General features: G+C 31.3%; 1 protein-coding gene across 11 annotated transcripts in view; it reads left to right on the top strand.

The window, feature by feature from the left end:
• The window catches only part of Vps13b (vacuolar protein sorting 13 homolog B), a 677,770-nt gene that overhangs the window by 67,337 nt on the left and 591,462 nt on the right, over positions 1-18,971 (top strand). For all 11 annotated transcript variants that reach the window (XR_013423897.1, XR_005737781.2, XM_078016874.1 and 8 more), the window contains 6 exons: positions 2,103-2,198; positions 2,840-2,962; positions 3,399-3,536; positions 4,592-4,679; positions 7,752-7,943; positions 14,433-14,602. Coding sequence is in view for 9 of the 11 variants with exons in the window: in XM_078016874.1 (XP_077873000.1) it covers positions 2,103-2,198; positions 2,840-2,962; positions 3,399-3,536; positions 4,592-4,679; positions 7,752-7,943; positions 14,433-14,602 (807 nt within the window). In the remaining 2 variants the exon portion in view is untranslated. The remainder of the gene's footprint in view (positions 1-2,102; positions 2,199-2,839; positions 2,963-3,398; positions 3,537-4,591; positions 4,680-7,751; positions 7,944-14,432; positions 14,603-18,971) is intronic.

Here is an 18,971-nt window from a genome sequence, read left to right as displayed (position 1 = left end):
CGTATTCTGCCATCTGTATTTCTAGATTACATCCATTTCTGATAAACTTTAATGCTACTTGTAGACCTGAAGTTTTAACAGTTTTTGGTTTTAGGAGTCCAGCATGATTTATTTTTAATATGAGTTCGCTAGGGAAGTCCAGATCTTTAAGTGCAATCTTTTCTGGAGGGTTTTGCCTGTTTACTGTTAAATTTGAAATTATTCCGGTATATTTCTATTATTGAAAATAATTTTTTTCAGCTGAGTCAGAATCAGCTTTTATATACAAAACTTTTATGGATTTTTTTGGGCAGTATTCGTTATTAAATATATCTTTTTTAAAATTTTAAAATATTTGTTTCTCAAAGATTTCTTTAAGGAAAATATATAGATATTTTGAAGGAAAACATTAGAATTCATGGATCAGCTTGGATTTGAAGAATGTATGGAATTAATTTGTGGTACATATTTTGGTCAGAAAATAAGGTCATGTTTCTGCATTAGCATTTTGAACAGTTGATATCAGTCCAACAAAAATCATGCCAAATTAAATGTAGCATTTTTCTAATAATGTTTAAAATTGTTCTTGTAATGTTTGAGTCCTTTTAATCAATTAATTGCTTTTTTTCTCTGCAGTAATTGTAGACAGCTGAAGGGTGATCAAGTTTAAAAAATTCAATTTTATTTAAGCGTTTTAACTTACAGAATTGTACTTTAAAATAGCATTGAATATACCAGTAGTAGGAATATCCAGGAATTAAGGACTTACTTGAAAAATATAGTAAATAAAAACTTTCTTATAAAAATGAGAATAATTAATTGGTTTTCAATAAATGTAGTTAGACTTAAAATTGTAATCTTTTAATTAAATAAGTTTTATTTACTTAAATAGTTTTTTTAAAATATGATCTTTGACTTTGTGTTTAAATTTGAAGAATACTATGTAATCCTTTTAATGGGAATAATGGTAACTAAAAATCTTCTTCAAACCTAGGCAGTATCTTAATTTTTTAAAAATTGATTTTTTATTTTGTAGTTCTAGATATGGAAAAGTTGCAAAAAAGGGACAGAGTTCACTTACATTGCTTACCCATTTTCTCCTATTGTTGTGCCATCTTAGGCTATCACAGTGTATTTGTCAAAACTAAGACGCCAAAGTTGTTGCATGACTATTAAATTGCAGACTTTAACTGAGTTTTATAATGTTCTTTTTTCCATACCATGATTATACTGGTATACCACATTCTATTTAGAGAAAAATTTTAAAAATGACTTAAATGATCTAATTTTGATAATATAGGTCATACTTTTTTTTTTAATGTTTTTTTTTTTTAAGAGAGAGTGAGAGAGGAGAGAGAGAATTTTTAATGTTTATTTTTTAGTTCTCAGCGGACACAACATCTTTGTTGGTATGTGGTGCTGAGGATTGAACCCGGGCCGCACACATGCCAGGCGAGCGCGCTACCGCTTGAGCCACATCACCAGCCCCTAGGTCATACTTTTGTAAACCAATTTTTTGCTTTTGTCAGCATTTCATTTAGTTCTTGTTATCTACGAGGCCACTCAAAAAGTATTTGTTGAATAACTGAATGAGTCTATGAGATATAGTATGAGACTGATAGATAGTACCAGGATTCTACCTTCCTCATGGGAACCAGAAAGTTTTGTTGACTTATTTGTTTCTTCATAGCTTTCTTTCTTCTTTTTATAGCTTTCTTTCTTCTTTTTAAAAAAATTACAAATAGTGTGAAAATTTAGAAATGATTGAAATTAAACATGGCTGAATATATTAGTGAAAATAAATGAATTACGTTTATAATATGCAAATTTTGGCAGAATATATGAATTGTTTTATAAGTGAGACTGTTATTTCTCATAGCTTTAACTTTTTAAAGCAGTATTAAGAAAGAGTTTTAAAAAAATGGTAAATAAGTTTAGACTAGTATACTTAATTTTAATTCCATGAGTAATGTGTTACAGCTGTTTTTGCAGCACCTGTTTTCCTGCTTAATAATTAAGTTTCCTGAATCTAAAATTGGCCATGTTTTCATCAGGTCATCATTAATGACAGCATATTACCATTAAATACTTGTTTTGATTTACTTAATATTCTTATTTTTTAGCTCACTGAAATGCAAGCTGAGAGTAGTTACTATAGCCCACAGAAAGTAAAATCTAAGGAAGTATTGTGTTGGGAACAAGAAGGAACTACCATTGAGGTAATCTCTCAATACTGAATATATTTAAAAAAAATATTTGTTTTTAAAGTTAATATTTACAGTTAACAAGTTAATGATAGTTAATAATAGTAGTATATTTAAAATATCATACTTAGTTGTATATTTCTGTTTTAGTATTCATTAGTATTGGTTGGAATAATTATTTCTTTTGTTTTCTAGATTTCTTTTTTGTAGTTGTAGATGGACAGAATGCCTTTATTTTATTTGTGTGTTTTTATGTGGTGCTGAGGATCAAACCCAGTGCCTCATGCATACTAGGCAAGTGTTCTGTTACTGAGATACAGCCCCAGCCCAGAATAATTATTTCTTTAACAAAGACTTTAATATGCAACATGAATTTATTCCTTCATTTAGTTTATTTCTTTGTTTATCTTATATGTATGTGTGGATATGTATGTGCATATTATCAGTCATGAAGTATAAATCATTGATGATACAGAGGATTGAGAGTACAGGAAAAACATAACATAAATGTTTCTACTTTCATACAGTTTATGATCTAAGGAGAATACATTTGGGTGTCTAAAGATGTCTAGCTAATTTAGAAATTTTATGAAGAAAGCATGTAATATTTTCATTGAATGTGTTTTTTAATTCTAATGTTTCCCTTCCTCTTATAGGCCCTTATGATGGGAGATCCTTTCTTTGACTGCCAGATTGGGTTTGTAGGCTGCAGAGCCATGTGTCTTAAAGGAATTATGGGTGTTAAGGATTTTGAAGAAAATATGAATAGAAGTGAAACTGTAAGTTAAAATTTTCTTTTCTCCATCCTTTTTTGAATTTGATGCAGGGACAATGAAGTTCTTAACCTTATAAAATTTGCTAGACTGCATATATCATTGGCTTGAGATATATTTTCCTGTACATTTCCCCTGCAAGAAATTATAGAACACAGGGGAATTAAAAAAGTTGGTAGCACTTAACACCTGGATATGAGTTCTAAAAATTTCCAATTCATAAATATTTCTTCTTTCTTTTTGTGGCAGCTACTTAGAGTTCCTATTTGGTTTGTAAAAATGTTCTTTGCCAAAAATAGGCGATGAAAGTGGAGACAGCATTCCTTATCTTATTCCTCAAATATTAATAATACTGAATGGATGTTATAAAGTTAAGGTTTTATTTTCTTTAACAGTTTAATGATTTTTTCCACTTGTTTAGAAATTTTACATTTGTTTTCAGGAAGCCAGTTTCTTCATTTGTGGTGAAAATTTAAGCACAAAAGGTTTGACATACCTTACAAATTCATTGTTTGATTATCGAAGCCCAGAAAATAATGGCACTCGTGCAGAATTTATCTTGGATGCAGCTCATCATAAGGTCAGACAGTATATTTGAGCCAAATTCTGTGTTGTTGATTGGGTGGACACTCTGTGTGAATACTTGTGTTTGCCATATTTCTTCTCAGATAATATCTTCTGAATGCAAATTCATTTACTGAAGCATTTAGAATGTTTTTGCCCAGCCTCTACATCTAGATAGGCTTAAGGAATGCACAGAGATGTTTAGTTTTATGTAATAATAACCATAGTTTATTTGTCTATGTACTGCTGAAATAGTCCTGGAGGAAATGTATAGAATTTTCTTTATTAATTTTTGTTACCTCTAGCATGTGAGGTTGATGAGAAGAAATGAATTTCCCTTTTCACTATGTATACATTTTAGTACTATGTAAGAGTATGTGAAAATGTTTGTGGAATATTAATTTATAAAATAAATTTTAAAGTTCAAAAAAGTTACCTGAAGATTAACATAATAAATAATTTATATTTTTTTTCATTAAGATTTATTTTTGGCAGGGATTATGGCTCAGTGGTAGAGCACTTGCCTAGCATGTGTGAAGTACTGACTTTGAGCCTCTGCACCACATAAAATAAATAAATAAATAAATAAATAAAATAAAGGTGTTTTGTTTATCTCCAACTAAAAAAATTTTTAAAAAAAGATTTATTTTCATAGTTAATAGTAAAGAATTTAATGTTGACATGCACAATTAATATTCATTTAGAATATTTTAGTATGTCTTTAGTCTTTAAAATGTTTTAAGACCCATTTGAGAGTATATATTATTAGGCAGTTTTGTGATAGTGATAAAGGTCAAGAATATAATATCTATTCCATTATAGGTACTCAGTAACTAGAAATTGTTGATAAAGTGGCCAAAATATCTGTAGAATTATGAAAGTCCTTTTGTGTGGTCTGCAGTAGAGAAAACATTATCTTTCTCAGAAGTGAATTCTTTGGGTACCAATCTGTTCTTTTGTTTAGATAATCATTTGAGTTAATATAATCTATGTAAGGATATATATCTGACTATCAGGTTTTAAACTCAACTTTCTTCTATACAATGTATGTTTGCATTGCTTTGTTTGCAGGAGACATATACTGAGATAGCTGGAATGCAAAGGTTTGGGGCTTTTTACATGGATTACCTGTACACAATGGAGAGCACCAGTGGCAAAGGTATTAGCTTCTTTTCTTTATGTTTGCTTTTCTTTGGGCAATAGAAACAAAATTGGGCAATAGAAACAAAGGCATCTTTAGAGTCAATTGGCATTTAACTGGTTGTATTCTGTTACTATATTTATATTCTGTTACTTTAGGGAATGGTTTAATTTTAATGTTATGCTAGAATTTTCTTGGAATCTTGGCATTTTGTCCTTTTTTTTTCTACAGCTGATTGAAAAGACATATTACTGATGGTTCTCATATATGTACTAAATATTAAAAATTTAAGCATTAGATTTTATATTGCATTAACTTGTCCAAAAGAAACAATTTATTTTCTGAACTGAATTAATTTTGAAGATTATATAGGTATTTTTATTAAAAAGAGGATTTGTTTCAAAGCAAAAAAAGTAGAAACAAATTATTCCCGTTGAAAAACCCATAAGTTTATCATTTTGTTATGTAATTATTATTTTGCTATAGGAAGTCAATGATGATTTAAAATATTTCACCATTTGATATTTTATGTGCTCATATGATGTGCTTATTATGACTTTGGTCTTTTTTATATTGAAAAATAGGGTCTCTTTTTATTTTTTCACATTATTGTATTAAAATTATCTGTTTGTGTTAAGTTATTGTATCTTAGCCTTTTAACTAAGATCCAGCATAATATATGTTAGATGATAGGTACTGTGGATAAATAGATCAAAATGTTTCTTAAGAAGCCAACAAGTAGTGCAGAATTAGGCATTTAAATTAATGGTCATTATATTATTTGTTAAGAATAGTCATATAAATAGATACGAGCGGTCCAAGTAAGAAATTGACAGCTTTTGTTTGAGGGATTGAAGACCACACCACAGAGTTGATCTTGATGTAAATTTTATCTAATGAGGAGAGACGATAGAGTAGTAATTTTCTGCTTTCTCCTTTTTGTAATGTTTTCTGAATGTTGTTTTCATCAGTCAGTCCCTGGATTCGTTTTTTTACCCCTGAACTTTCTGTTGAAGAAATCTCATTCTTTTCTTGCATTGAAGTGCTTTATGTTGTTGATGCACATATCTGAATTTCTAGTATAGACTTCTTAAAGGTTCAGAATTAAATATCTAGTGTATCCTTGATATTTTCACTTTTGTGTCTCACAAATATCTCAAAACTGAGTACGCAAAAAATTGAATTGTTGACATCCCCATGACCACCTACTACCTGTATTCCTTCTTTATTTTCAGTCACCTTTTTTTGGAAAATTTTACCATTATCTTTTAGTTGCTCAAACCAGAACTTTGGTTATAATCATGATTTCTTTTTCAGCATTAAAGCCATTGTCTTTTATTGGGGGGGGGAGTGTAATTTTTCATCTCTGAAATCTGTCTTGAATCATCCTTTTTGTGTGTGTGTGTGTGTGTGTGTGGGGGGGGTGTACCCAGGATTGTGCTCAGAAGCACTTGACCACTGAGCCACATTCCCAGCCCTATTTTGTATTTTATTTAGAGACAGGGTCTCACTGAATTGCTTAGTGCCTTGCTTTTGCTGAGTTTAGCTTTGAACTCGCTGAGATTATAGGTGTGCACCACTGTGCCTGGCAACATCTCTTTATTTTGCAGCTGAACTTTTTTTTTTTTTTAAAGAAAATAACAAAATTCCACTGTTCACTTGTGATTATCAATGTACTTTAAATATGTGTTCATATTTCTTTACTCAGTAATCTTTTTATTTTTTATTTCCTTGCTTTTATGTAGCTATGTTTAAATGTTCATATTTCTTATTGTGAATCTGTATTCACTTATGTGTGGATGATGATGCTTATAATTTATTGGATTTAAATGCAGAGTTCTAAGTGTCTTACATGTGTTAGTTTATTTAATTCCCATAACCATTTATGGGAGATCTGAATAGTGTTATTTATACCTAACTTCTATGCATCAATATTAATTATGCATATCTTCTGTGAGTCAATGTTAATTATGCATGTCAGAAATATGTGTCAGATGAACTTTGTATGTTTTAATTGACACGTAAGTCTATGTATGGATTTTGTATTTGTATTACATAGTCACCTTAAAAAATTCATGCCTACTGAGTCATCTTAATAAGTATATAAATAATACATTTAATTTTGTTCATGCTACTGACACTAAATATTAACTGTACTCCCTTATATATTTTTGTAAAGTTATTAGAAGGTACATATACAGACTTTTTGTATTTTATTAGGTCTTTCTAGATTCTAAAATTTTATTAATGCTGGAAAGTCTCTTATTTTCCTCTTCGTTTGAATAAACAAAACGGCTTAAGATTTAAAAAATATTTTATATTGTCACATGTAATAATGGGTTTGTATATTATTTTTTATACGTTAATTTATTTATATATTTTTTGTGGGGCTGAGGATTGAACCCAGTGCCTTGCATGTGCTAGATGAGTGTTCTACCGCTGAGCCACAACCCTGGCCCCTATATATTCCTATATATTTTTTATATATTATTTCTAATATATATTAGAATTTGTATATTCTAATAAGAATTTGTATTAGATAATAAAAAATGTCTGTTGCTAGAACCAAGATTTCTTTAGAAAAGCTTTTGTTCCTCTTCAGTATATGGGCGATGAAGGATCTAGGGATATAGTACTGTATCATAGAGCAAAGTCATAATAGTTTTATTCTGACATATTTCAAAGCAGGTAACAATGTTCATTTTGATGGTCATTAGGTAACCCTCAAAGTCCTTGTGCACATATATTTTTAAACTAATTTTCTATGAAACTTGAAGATAAATTGTAGTAAAGTGAAATTTCCTTCAAAGTTTCTCTAGATAAAAAACAATGGATCTAAGATCTTTAGGTTTTACAGAACATTTTCTAAGATTGACCGTTTTGATTTTGTAGTGCTTGTAGCATTAGATAACAGGAATCTGTACAGACATAAAGATAAATAACGTGGGCTCTCTGTATCTAGCTAATGAGAATTGCTTTGTAGGCATTTAGTTATTAGAAGCTAAAAAGATAAAAGTGAGATATTAAAATATATACTTGGTATATCTAATTGATGCTTAAAATACTAATGTAAAATTAAACTTCTTATAGGTTCTGCAAATCAACAAGACTTTTCTACTGGGAAAAATGAAGATTTGGGAACAGTTCAAGAGAAGTCTACTAAAACCCTTGTTGTAGGTCCCCTTGATTTTCGCTTGGATAGCAGTGCAGTACATAGGATTTTGAAAATGATTGTTTGCGCCTTGGAACATGAATATGAACCATATAGCAGGCTAAAACCAGGTTTGTTTTTGGCTTAATTCTGAATCTGTTTTAGTTGATCTGAATGATTATATACTCCATTTTGTCCTGTTTGCTAACTTTCCATCTTTACTACATTTTTTGTCTGTCAGCAAGGACTTTTATGTATTCTGTCAGTTTAGAGAATGAACTTATGTGTGCAAGTTCTAGGAGAGGTAAAAATTGGAATTCATTTGCATTAGTACTTAATTTGCCAGTATTTAATTGTCATTTTCTTTTGAGTGTGTACTTGTTAATTATGACCTTTTTTCCCCCACACTAATGGATTCTAAGAACCAGATATGAAGATGTCCTCTAAAAATACATATTTAACATTGAAGAAAGTGTTGGTACTACTAGTAGAAAGAGATTTTTTTGTATTACTAATTTTTTTTGAACATGGTACAAATGTATAGTTATCAGTTTCATAAAAAGACGAATTCTTTGTTAATGGAATAAAGGTCTTGAGTAGAGTAGAACAGAATATCATAATGAAGGAATCTAGAATAGTAGTTAAGAATTTTGCCTATGGAGTTAGACTGACTTGAAATCTGAACCCTACTTCTTATTGATCTTAGAAAATTTAATTAATGTTTCTGGTCTTCCATTTCTTTATCTCTGTACTGTGTTCAGTTACTATGATAGAGGAGACTAATTGTCTTTCCAATATCTATTTTTCTTTTATTTTTATAATAGAAATTTCTGAAATGGAAATAAAGATTTTACATTCCAGGTATACTCATTTGACCACGTTCTGGCTACTACAATTGGAAATGAACTTCATATGTTTGGATTTTTGGGTTCTGACTTTAAATGGGAAAGAGCATACCCTTTTTCCTTCTCCCTTTCTTTCTTTGGAAAATAAATATAATGGCAGGAATTGGAGCTGCCATCCTACACTCTGAGCTGAAAGCTGCAGGGCTAAGGATGACAGAGCAGCAAGGTAAAAAGAACCTAGGTCCTCAGTACTGTGGTATCACCATGTCCTTTAGACTCTAGTTGTTGAGTAAAAAGAAATAAGCTTGTGTTTTTTTGTTGAAACTTCTATTTTAATTTTTACACAGCTACCTTACTGTTATACTAAATAATGAAAAATAATTGGATGTAGGTCCAAATATTTTTGTGAGCACTAAATGTGATAGTGCGTGTAAAAGCACTTAGCATAGTGCCTAGTGCAGGGTGTTTGACATGTTCATGCCTTTGTGGATTGTACCTTACCTGAATACCTATATTATACCAGACTTTATTCTGTGTACTAGGATAGTGTGGCAGATAAGATATATGAAATCTCTGCTCTTATATCCTTATGGATTGGACAGAGTAGACAAGTAAACCTATTATTTTGAACATTGGTAAGAGTTTTGAGAATAAAATAAAAGAAGTAGGAAAGAGAGCTAAAGATAGGAGGAGAGGAAAGCTGTTTATCTAAACAAGAAAGTCATTTCTGAAGTGTTTATATATGAACTGACCCATGACTGTGTAAGGGAGTGAGACTTGCAGTTTCCTGAGAAAAGAGAGTTTAAGTAAACTTTAAGATAGGGACATCTTAGCTTCTTATAAAAGGAGAAAAGCAGACTGCATAGATGGAGCATAATAAATACTGGTAATTCAGAGAGGTAGACATCACTCTGTTAGGTCTTGGGGTCAAAGGAATTTGGATTTTATTCTACAAATGTCTATTCAGTCTACAGCTGAGTATTAAAAGGTGCCCTTGAATTTTATTCTAAATGTGATGAAAATCATTGGAAGGTCTTGAGTAAGGAAGATATTAACTTACTACTTTAATAGTAATTACCAAAGTTAATCTATTAGAACAAATAATCCAATTAAAATTGGGCAAAAGACATGAACAAATAAATATTTTAGTGAGTGAAGAAAAAATTGTAATGGCAAATAAGCACATGAGGAGGTGTTCAGCATCATCAGTCAATGAAGAAATGCTACTTAAAACTACAATGAGATTGCAGATTGTTAATTAAAACTTTATATCTATTAGAATGGGTAAAATAAAAAGAGTGGCTGAATGGCTAAAATAAAAGTAGACACAATACCTTTATTTTATTTATTTTTATGTGGTGCTGAGGATTGAACCCAGGGCCTCACATATGCTAGGCAAGTGCTCCACCAATCATTAACTTAAAAAAAAAAAAAAGGATCTTCCTAGTTTTATTTGTACTCGTGTGTGTGTGTGTGTGTGTGTGTGTTGTGTGTGTGTGTGTTTGTGTGTTTGTGTGTGTGTGTGTGTGTGTGTGTATGTATGTGAAAGAATGTGTGTGTATTGTGTACAATATTATCAGCCATGTAGGTTTGTCCCTGACCACATTCAGAAAGAACAATTCCAACACTATAAAGGTCTCATCTCTCTATCTTGGCCCTCTCTATTCTGTTATCCCTAACCCCTAAAACTATTAATGTGTTCCATTTCTGAAATTTTATTGTTTCATAAGTATTATGTAAGTGGAATCAGTTAGTATATAAATCTCTGGGATTGATTTATTTTGCTAAGCAAAATTCTCTGGAGATTTATCTAAACTGTTGCATGTATCAGCAGTGATTTCTTTGTATTCCTGAGTAGTGTTACATTGTATGTATTTACTAAAGTTTGTAAAATCATTGAAGGATATTTGGAATGAGTCTGTTCTTGGGCTATTACAAATACAGCTGCTGGAGTAATTATGCACCTGTTTTTGTGAGAACATCAGATTTCATTTCTTTGGGATAAATGCCTACCTCTGTAATTTATAGGTCATATGGTAGTTGTATATTTAATTTTTTGAAAGAAATTACCACATTCTTTTTAGGAGCAGCTGTACCATTTTACTTTTCCATCAGTAAAGAATGAATGATTCAGTTTCTTTACATCTTTTCACTATTTGGTATTGTCACTCTTTTTATTTTAGCCATTCTGATAGATATGTAGTTTTAATTAACAATCTGCAATCTCATTGTAGTTTTAAGTAGCATTTCTTCATTGATTGATGATGTTGAACACCTCCTCGTGTGCTTATTTGCCATTACAATTTTTCTTTTTTACTTACTAAAATATCTGTTCATGTCTTTTGTCCATTTTTAATTGGATTAGTAGTTTGAAAACATTGATCATTTTACATGTAAATTTGATCTATTTTGAATTCATTTTTTTTTCAGAAGGAGTATGTTTTAGGTAAATAATTTATTTATTTGCTCTTGGATTTCTAGTTGCTCTAGCAAGCACCATTTGTTCTTATGGTGATCTTTCTTCTATTCGATTGGTTATGCACCAAAGTAAAAAATCAGAACAGGCAGTGTTTGTCTTTCTGTATCTGGCTTATGATATATATGTGTATATATATATATATATATATATGTACATGTATGTATGTGTATGTGTGTGTGTGTGTATGTGTGTGTGTGTGTGTGTGTATATATATATATATATATATATATAATTTCCCCCGAATCTTTTTTAGTTGTAGATAGACATAATAACTTTATTTTATTTATTTAATGTGGTGCTGAGGATTGAACCCAGTGCCTTTCACATGCTAGGCAAGGGCTTTACCATTGAGCTACAGCCCTAGCCCCTGGCTTATGATATTTTAACACATGTATACAGCATGTACTTATACAATTAGGGTTATTTTAGTATTTCCCTCTCCTTATCATTTCTTTATGTATAAAGACTTCAAACTCATTTCTTCTAGATCATCATTAAATACATAATAGGTTATTGTAAATTATAGCCATCCCTCTGTGTGTGGAACATCAGAACTTATTCCTTGTATCTGTGTTTTTGTACCTGCTGTCTAACTTTGCTTTATCCACCCTCTCCTCCACACTTCCCAGCCTCTACTAATAACTCTTTTATTTTTATCTTAGAACTAGTGATATAGAGTAGTTAGATCAGTGTTGGCTTACCATTACAGTATTTAATTTTAATCAAAACATGTTGTTAAAACATTTAAAACTCTTATTATTGGTTATAAATGTACAGAAAAGTGAAAAATTTAAAAGGAATAGTAAAGAATTATAAAAATAAACTTTAAAGTTTGTGGGAAAAATTTAATGAGTTGTGTTGACTAGTGTTTGTCTTCTGGTATAACTTACAATATGAAATATATTTCATAAGCCTTGATAAATTGTCATAACTCCTTTCTAAGTTTGGATAAGATTCTGTCATTTTGTCCTATATACTTTTAGTTCTTTAAAACCTGTGAGAGTTTATGTCTTCCTTTAATGAGAATGAGTGATATTCCTTGTGTCACTTTTTCTGGGACATCCTCAGTCTTTTTATCACCTTGTTATGTCATAAGTTTGTTTTCACTAAGTTCTCTTGAGTCTTTAGAAAAGGTGCAGTGTTGATACTTCAAAGTTACCTCTTTCTTCCATTTCTCCATTTATGTTCAATTAGAATTTTACTTCCAGTGTTACCAATTTTTGTTCTCTGCACTTTTATCTTTCTCTGTTTGGATTATTCATTTTTGTAAAATGTCATGTAGGTTTATCAGTGGCACATGAGGCAACCAACTACTTGCTTTGCCATCTTAGCCTGAGTTCAGTAGCAGATGTACTGTAACCACTGTCTAAGCCTGACACAATTGAGAGAAATGATGTGATTGTTTTTTGATCATGATGCTCATCTATTATTTACCTATGTAATTGCTCAGTTAATATAAATTGGCAATTGATATTTGAACCATAAGTGTGATATGTCATCATAGATTCTTTCACAGAATCAAATATAACAGATTCTTTCACAGCAACTAAGCAAAGTGAGAGCTTACTGTACATTTGTATACATATGTTTTTGAGTGCATACATATTAAAATTTAAGTTATTAGCACTTCTGCTGAATTCCTTTTTTTTCTTAGCTTTTTACTGAAGTATATATACTTATTGGAAAGTATATAAAATTTAAGGATAGAGCACTGTGAAATTTTTATACTAATCACATCTATTTAAGTAATTGGTCAGAAAATTGGTCAGGAAATAAAAGCTTAGCATCTGTTCAAAAATCTTCTTGTTACCAAATATTCTGTTTTAAAGAATAACCACTATTCTTATTTACTTACATCATAAATTTAGTTATGTTTATTTTGAATTCATAAATGGAATTACACAATATGTGCTCTTTTGTCTCTGGGCTAACCCACATTATGTTTATGAGATTTGTTGTGTAAGTTTCTGTTGGGTATTATAATTTATTTATTCACATTAATGCCAAATGCCAATGTCTCGGCTTGGCACAGAATCATGAGCCACCACACAGCTTTGTAGGTTCAAACAGCAATTCTTTATTCCGGATCTCACACAGCCTCCACACAGGTTCTGGAACTCAGGCAGCAGGCACGCCCTATTCCCAGCAGGAATAATCTTCAACCTCCAACTTCCCTAAAACTCCTATTGTCATGCCCTAAACCCAAGGACAGGGATACTTCCTGCATGATACACCCTAATCCTGGATCCACCCTGGTCATTGAGCAGGGTCACCTTTCTCAAACACACAAGCAAGGTGACAGCAAATTTCCAAGGCAAGTCCATTTAACATGGGGTACACTGGCAAGGATTACGATGCGTCATTCCTAATTGGTAATGGCTCTCAGCAAATGTTGATGAGTATTTGGTTAGTTTTTAGTTCTGGCTATTTTTATAGTGAAGCTACAATCATTGTAGTACATGTTATTTGGTAAATATATGTATACATTGCTATTGAGCTACTAAAAGTGAAATCACTAGGTCAAATGATTGCATATATCACTTTTAGTACAGATTTCCAAACTGTGTTCTTAAGTGGTTGAACCACTTTACACTCTTACCAGCTCAATGTGGGACTTTCACTGTCACTTGTCAAATTATGACTTGTTGCCAGTTTTCATATAGGTATGAGCAGAATTTTTTTTTATACTTTAAATGGTTAAAAATAAATTTAATTCTGATTTACTTGAAAATTATATTAAACTTAATTTTGGGTATCCTTAAATAAAATTTTATTGGAGTATAGCCATGTTCCTTTGGTTCTTGTATTGTCCACAGCTGCTTTTGTGCTATAATGACAGATTTGAGTAAATGTGACAAACATATGGCTCAGAACTAAAATACGTTCTGTATGACTCCTCACAAAAAAAGTTTGCTGACTTTTGCTTTACAGGCTTGGCAACACTTAGTATTCTCTCTTTTTCATTTTAGCCTCTCTGGATGGTTGTGTAGTTCTCTCACATTGTGACTTTATTTGCAGTCCTCTGATGCCAAATTATGTTCTCTAGCTTTTGTTGTAAACTTTATCTATTTTTATATATGACTTTTTGCTTATCAAGCCTTGTTTTGCCCTTTTATCTATGAATTCATTCATTCTTTTTTTTTTAAAATATTTTTAATTGTAGCTGGACACAATATCTTTATTTTTATTTGGTGCTGAGGATTGAACCCGGTTCCTCACACGTGCAAATTTTCAATTGTTTAAGAAAATTAGTTATTTAAAAATATTCTTCAATAAAGTTCCATTTTTCATTTTAGAAATTAAGGATGAAAATGAAACAATACTGAATCCTGAAGAAGTGGCTTCTTTGGAGGAATATATTCCTACTCGACATACAAGTGTAACTCTCCTCAAATGTACCTGTACAATTTTCATGGCTGAGTTCAACTTGCTGGATTGTTTGCTTCCTCTCATTATAGGAGGAAAGGTATAATAGGAGTTTACTTTTTTGCCCTTGTGTATGTATATGTGTGATTATTAAATAAAATAATATCTGCTTATATCTTTATCTATGATGGAGTAAAAGCAATGTAACTGTGATTGATAATTCTTAGAAAGTGATTTTATACCCGGCTGCAATGGGGCAGGCACTTTGGTGATCCCAGTGACTCAGGAGGCTGAGGCAGGAGGATTGCAAATTCCAGTGAAACTTAGCAATTTAGCAAGGCCCTAAGCAACTTAGATCATGTCTCAAATAAAGGGTGTGTGTGGGGGGCTGAGGATGTGATTCTGTGGTTAAGCATCCCTTGGTTCATTCCCTGGTTAAAAAAAAGGAAAGAGTAACTTATGGCAGAAGTGACTATGAGGCAATAGTTTCATTTCGTGTATTTGCTCTATCTATATATTCTGCTAAATGAGTATTGCATTTGGAGAGAATTTCAATGGAGAAAATTAAAATGTCACTATTTCCTATTATTTCAATTTTTTTTATCTTCCAACTTTTGAAAGATAGACTTTATTTAAAATATTTTTTTTGTAGTTGTAGATGGACAGAATGCCTTTATTTGTTTTATTTTCATGTGGTGCTGAGGATCAAACCCAGTGCCTCATTCATGCTAGGCAAGCGTTCTGCCACCACTGAGCTCCGGCTCCAGCTGTAGACTTCAGTTTTTTTTTTTTTTAAAGAGAGAGAAAGAGAGAGAAAGAGAGAGAGAGAATATGAATATGAATCTTTTAAAAAATATTTGTCAGTTTTTGGTGGACACAACATATTTTCTGTGGTGCTGAGGATCGAACCCAGCACCCCGTGCATGCCAGGCTAGCGCGTTATTGCTTGAGCCACACCCCCAGCCCTAGACTTCATTTTTTAGAGTAGTTTAGGATCACATCAAAATTTAGTGGAAGGTACAGACATTTCCCATATACTTTCTGCCCATACATTTGGATGGCCTCCCTCATGATCAAAGTTCTCCACAGGAGTGGTAAATTTATTATAATTGTTGAACTTCTCTCAGAACATAATTATCACCCAAAGTCCCAAGTTGACATTAGGGTTTACTTTTGTTGTTTATGTTCTATGGGTTTTGACAACTATATAATGCATTTGTCTCCCCTAATGGTATCACATTGAGTAGTTTCACGAACCTAAAAATCTACTCCTGTTCATCCTTCACTCACCCTCATCACTGATAATCACTGATCTTTTTCCTTGTTTTTTTTTTTTTTTTCCAGAATGCTGTATAGTTAGAATACCAGTTAGAATGCCTTATAGTAGAGTCTTAAAATATGTGGACTTTCAGATTCTCTTTTTTCACCCTGCGCAATTAGATATCTTCTATGTCTTTTCATGATTTTAAAGCTCATTTCTATTTTTAAAAACCTTTTTTTTTTTTTTAGTTTTTGATGAATCTTTATTTTATTTATTTATTTATATGTGGTGCTGAGAATCAAACCCAGTACCTCACACCTGCTAGGCAAGTGTTAAAGCTCATTTCTTTTTGGTGGAAGTAATATTCCATTGTTTAGATTTATCACAGTTTATTTGTCCACTTATCTACTGAAAGATACCCTAATTGCTTCCAAGTTTTGACAGTTATTAATACAGCTGTTATTAAGCATGTCTGTGCAAGTTTTTGTGTACTCAAAAAATTTTAACTCAAAGTGGCAGTTTCTGGATTGTATAGTAGGAGTGTGTTCAGTTTTTAAAGGAACTGCTGAACTGTCTCTTGATGTGATGGTATGATTTTGCATTTTCATTAGCAGTGAATGAGCATTCCCATTTCTCTATTTCCCTGTCAAAATTTGGTGTTGTAAATTTCCTGGTATTTTATCATTCTAATAGGTGCAGAATTATAATGTTGTTATAATTTGCATTTCCCTGATGACATATGATATGGAACATTTTTTCATATGTTTTTTTTGTATACCTTCTTTGGTGAGGTGTCTCTTTAAATCTGTTGCATATTTAATAGGGTGTGTTTTCTTAATATTAACATGTAAGAGTTTCCTGTATATTTTGGTAAGAGTCCTTTACAAACATGTCATTTGCAAATATTTACCCCAAGTCTGTGGCTTATCTTATTCTCCTGAATATCTTCACAGGTCAGAAAATTTTAATTTTAGTTAGGTTCAGTTTACTAATTTTCCATTTTATAGAATATGTTTTTAGTGTCATATCTAGAAGTTATCACTATACCCAAGGTAATCAGTTTGTGTCTTTTAAGGAATTGGCACATTTTATGTAGATTTTAAATTGGTAGGCATAGAGTTGTGTATAGTATTTCTTTGTTAACCTTTTAAATGTTCATGGTTTTTAATGACGTATCGATTTCAATTCTGGCATTAAGAACTCATTTGTTTATTTTGGTACAAGGGATTGAACCTGGGGTGCTTTACTACTCAGCTATATCCCCAATCCTTTTTTCATTTTGAGACAGGGTCTTGCTAAGTTGCTGAGGCTTCCTCAAACTGTGATTGTCCTGTTTTTGCTTCTCAAGTTGCTGGAATTACAGGCACAAGCTTCTGATATTAATAAATGATGTCCTCTTTGTTTTTTTCTTAGTCTGCCTAAAGGCTTGTCAATTTTTATTGATCTTTTTAGAAAAGAAACCAGCTTTTGATTTCATTAATTTTCTCTTTTCAATTTCATTGGTTTCTGTTCTTTTATTTTTTATGCTTGCTTTGGATTTAATTTCTTCTTTTGGTTCTAGTTTCCTAAAATGAAAGTGTAGGTGACTGATTTTATATTTTCTTCTTTTCTAATATATGCATTCAATGCTATAGATTTCCTTCTAAGGAATGCTTTTACTATATCCCATAAATATTGATAATTTGTTTTCATTTTCATTTAATTCAAGTTGTTTTTTCAAAAATTTTTCTTGTGATTTTTTGACCCATGTGTTACTTAATCTCCAAGTACTTTAAGATTTTCCAGTTATGTTTTTGTTATTGTTTAATTCTATTGAATTTTGAAAGCAGATATTTTATGATATCTCTTCTTTTGAATTTGTTAAGTGCCTGAAATTGTAGCTCAGCTGTAGAGCACTTACTTTGCACAAAGTATATCCCAAACTTTTTTTTTTTGTTATTTTCATATAACACTGGTGTCAAAATAAATAATTACAGAAATAGTGTTAGAAGTGATTAGGATATCAGAAGACTGGGGATTAGTTCAGTGGTAGAGTACTTGTCTTAATCTAGGTTCAATCCCCAGTAGTACATATAGAAAAACAATGGAGGTTATTATATATTGATCTTTAAGTAACTTCAGTAACTTGAAAGGAAAAGAGAAAAATGTAAAAGTTTTCATAAGACAATCCATAAAACAAATGAAATTAAAAATTTGGAATTGGAATGTATAAGGGGGGCATAGGTAAGAAGAAAAGGGGTAGAAATATGTACCTTTTCAATACCAATCAAAAGAAAATAGCCTATTTTAATACCAAAAAGGTAATTTTTGAAGTAAGAAATATTATCAGAAATAGAGTCACTTCGTGTTGATTAAAGTGTCAGTTCAAAGGACGATTAGCATAGTGCATTCCCACAGATGTTATGTTGAGTGAGAGATGTACCTGTGATTCTAATTTTCTTAAGTTCAAGAAGGAACTAAACTATGGTGTTTAAAGTGAGAATATTGGCTCCCTCAGGAGTGTATTCAGTATTGCTACAAAACAGACATTGGAAACGTTTCAAGGTGCTTCAAATGGATGGTAATTATAGGTGTAAGAATTTATTGAGTTCAATGGTCCAGATTTCTATGCTTTACTCTTTTTTTTCAGTAATCAAAAATACTAAAATAAAGCAATTACTAAATAAGTGTTGGTTTTACAATTATCAAAAATTAATAAACAATCTGGATTGTATGTTCAGTTTATTCAATTTTAGGCATATTCTCAATAATGACTTATTTGTTTTTGGATTGGTGTCATGTATTGTCATGTAGCATTTAGCATCTTCAGCCGCAGCCTGTTAAATGGAAATGTTACTATGACAGTGAAAGCCAGACAAAACAAAAAAGGAAAATACTATTGTCATATATTTTCAGATTCTCTTGGGTAGAAGGTCATGGCATTCCTCATTGAGCACCATGTGGAAGATATTTTAAGGCAGTTAGTTTTACTATAGGAAGAGATTACTTACTAATTAGGGCACATTTTCTGGATATCTTGAAACTTACACATATTTATTTAGATGCTTTAGATGGTTCTGTAACACTGAGACCACCAGGCCTTCCTCAAGATTCCTATGACTTTATGTGCTGTTAATATAAATATTGTTAGTATGATTGGGATCAGATATTTTTTCCTTTCTGCATACTTTCTTATTGTGAATGTCTTTTACACTGTATGATATAGTCC

The sequence above is a fragment of the Ictidomys tridecemlineatus genome, chromosome 7 (genome assembly GCF_052094955.1).
Source record: "Ictidomys tridecemlineatus isolate mIctTri1 chromosome 7, mIctTri1.hap1, whole genome shotgun sequence".
NCBI classification, from domain to species: domain Eukaryota; kingdom Metazoa; phylum Chordata; class Mammalia; order Rodentia; family Sciuridae; genus Ictidomys; species Ictidomys tridecemlineatus.
The sequence above is the reverse complement of the archived record's forward strand: the minus strand, read 5'-3'. Positions and strand labels throughout refer to the sequence as shown.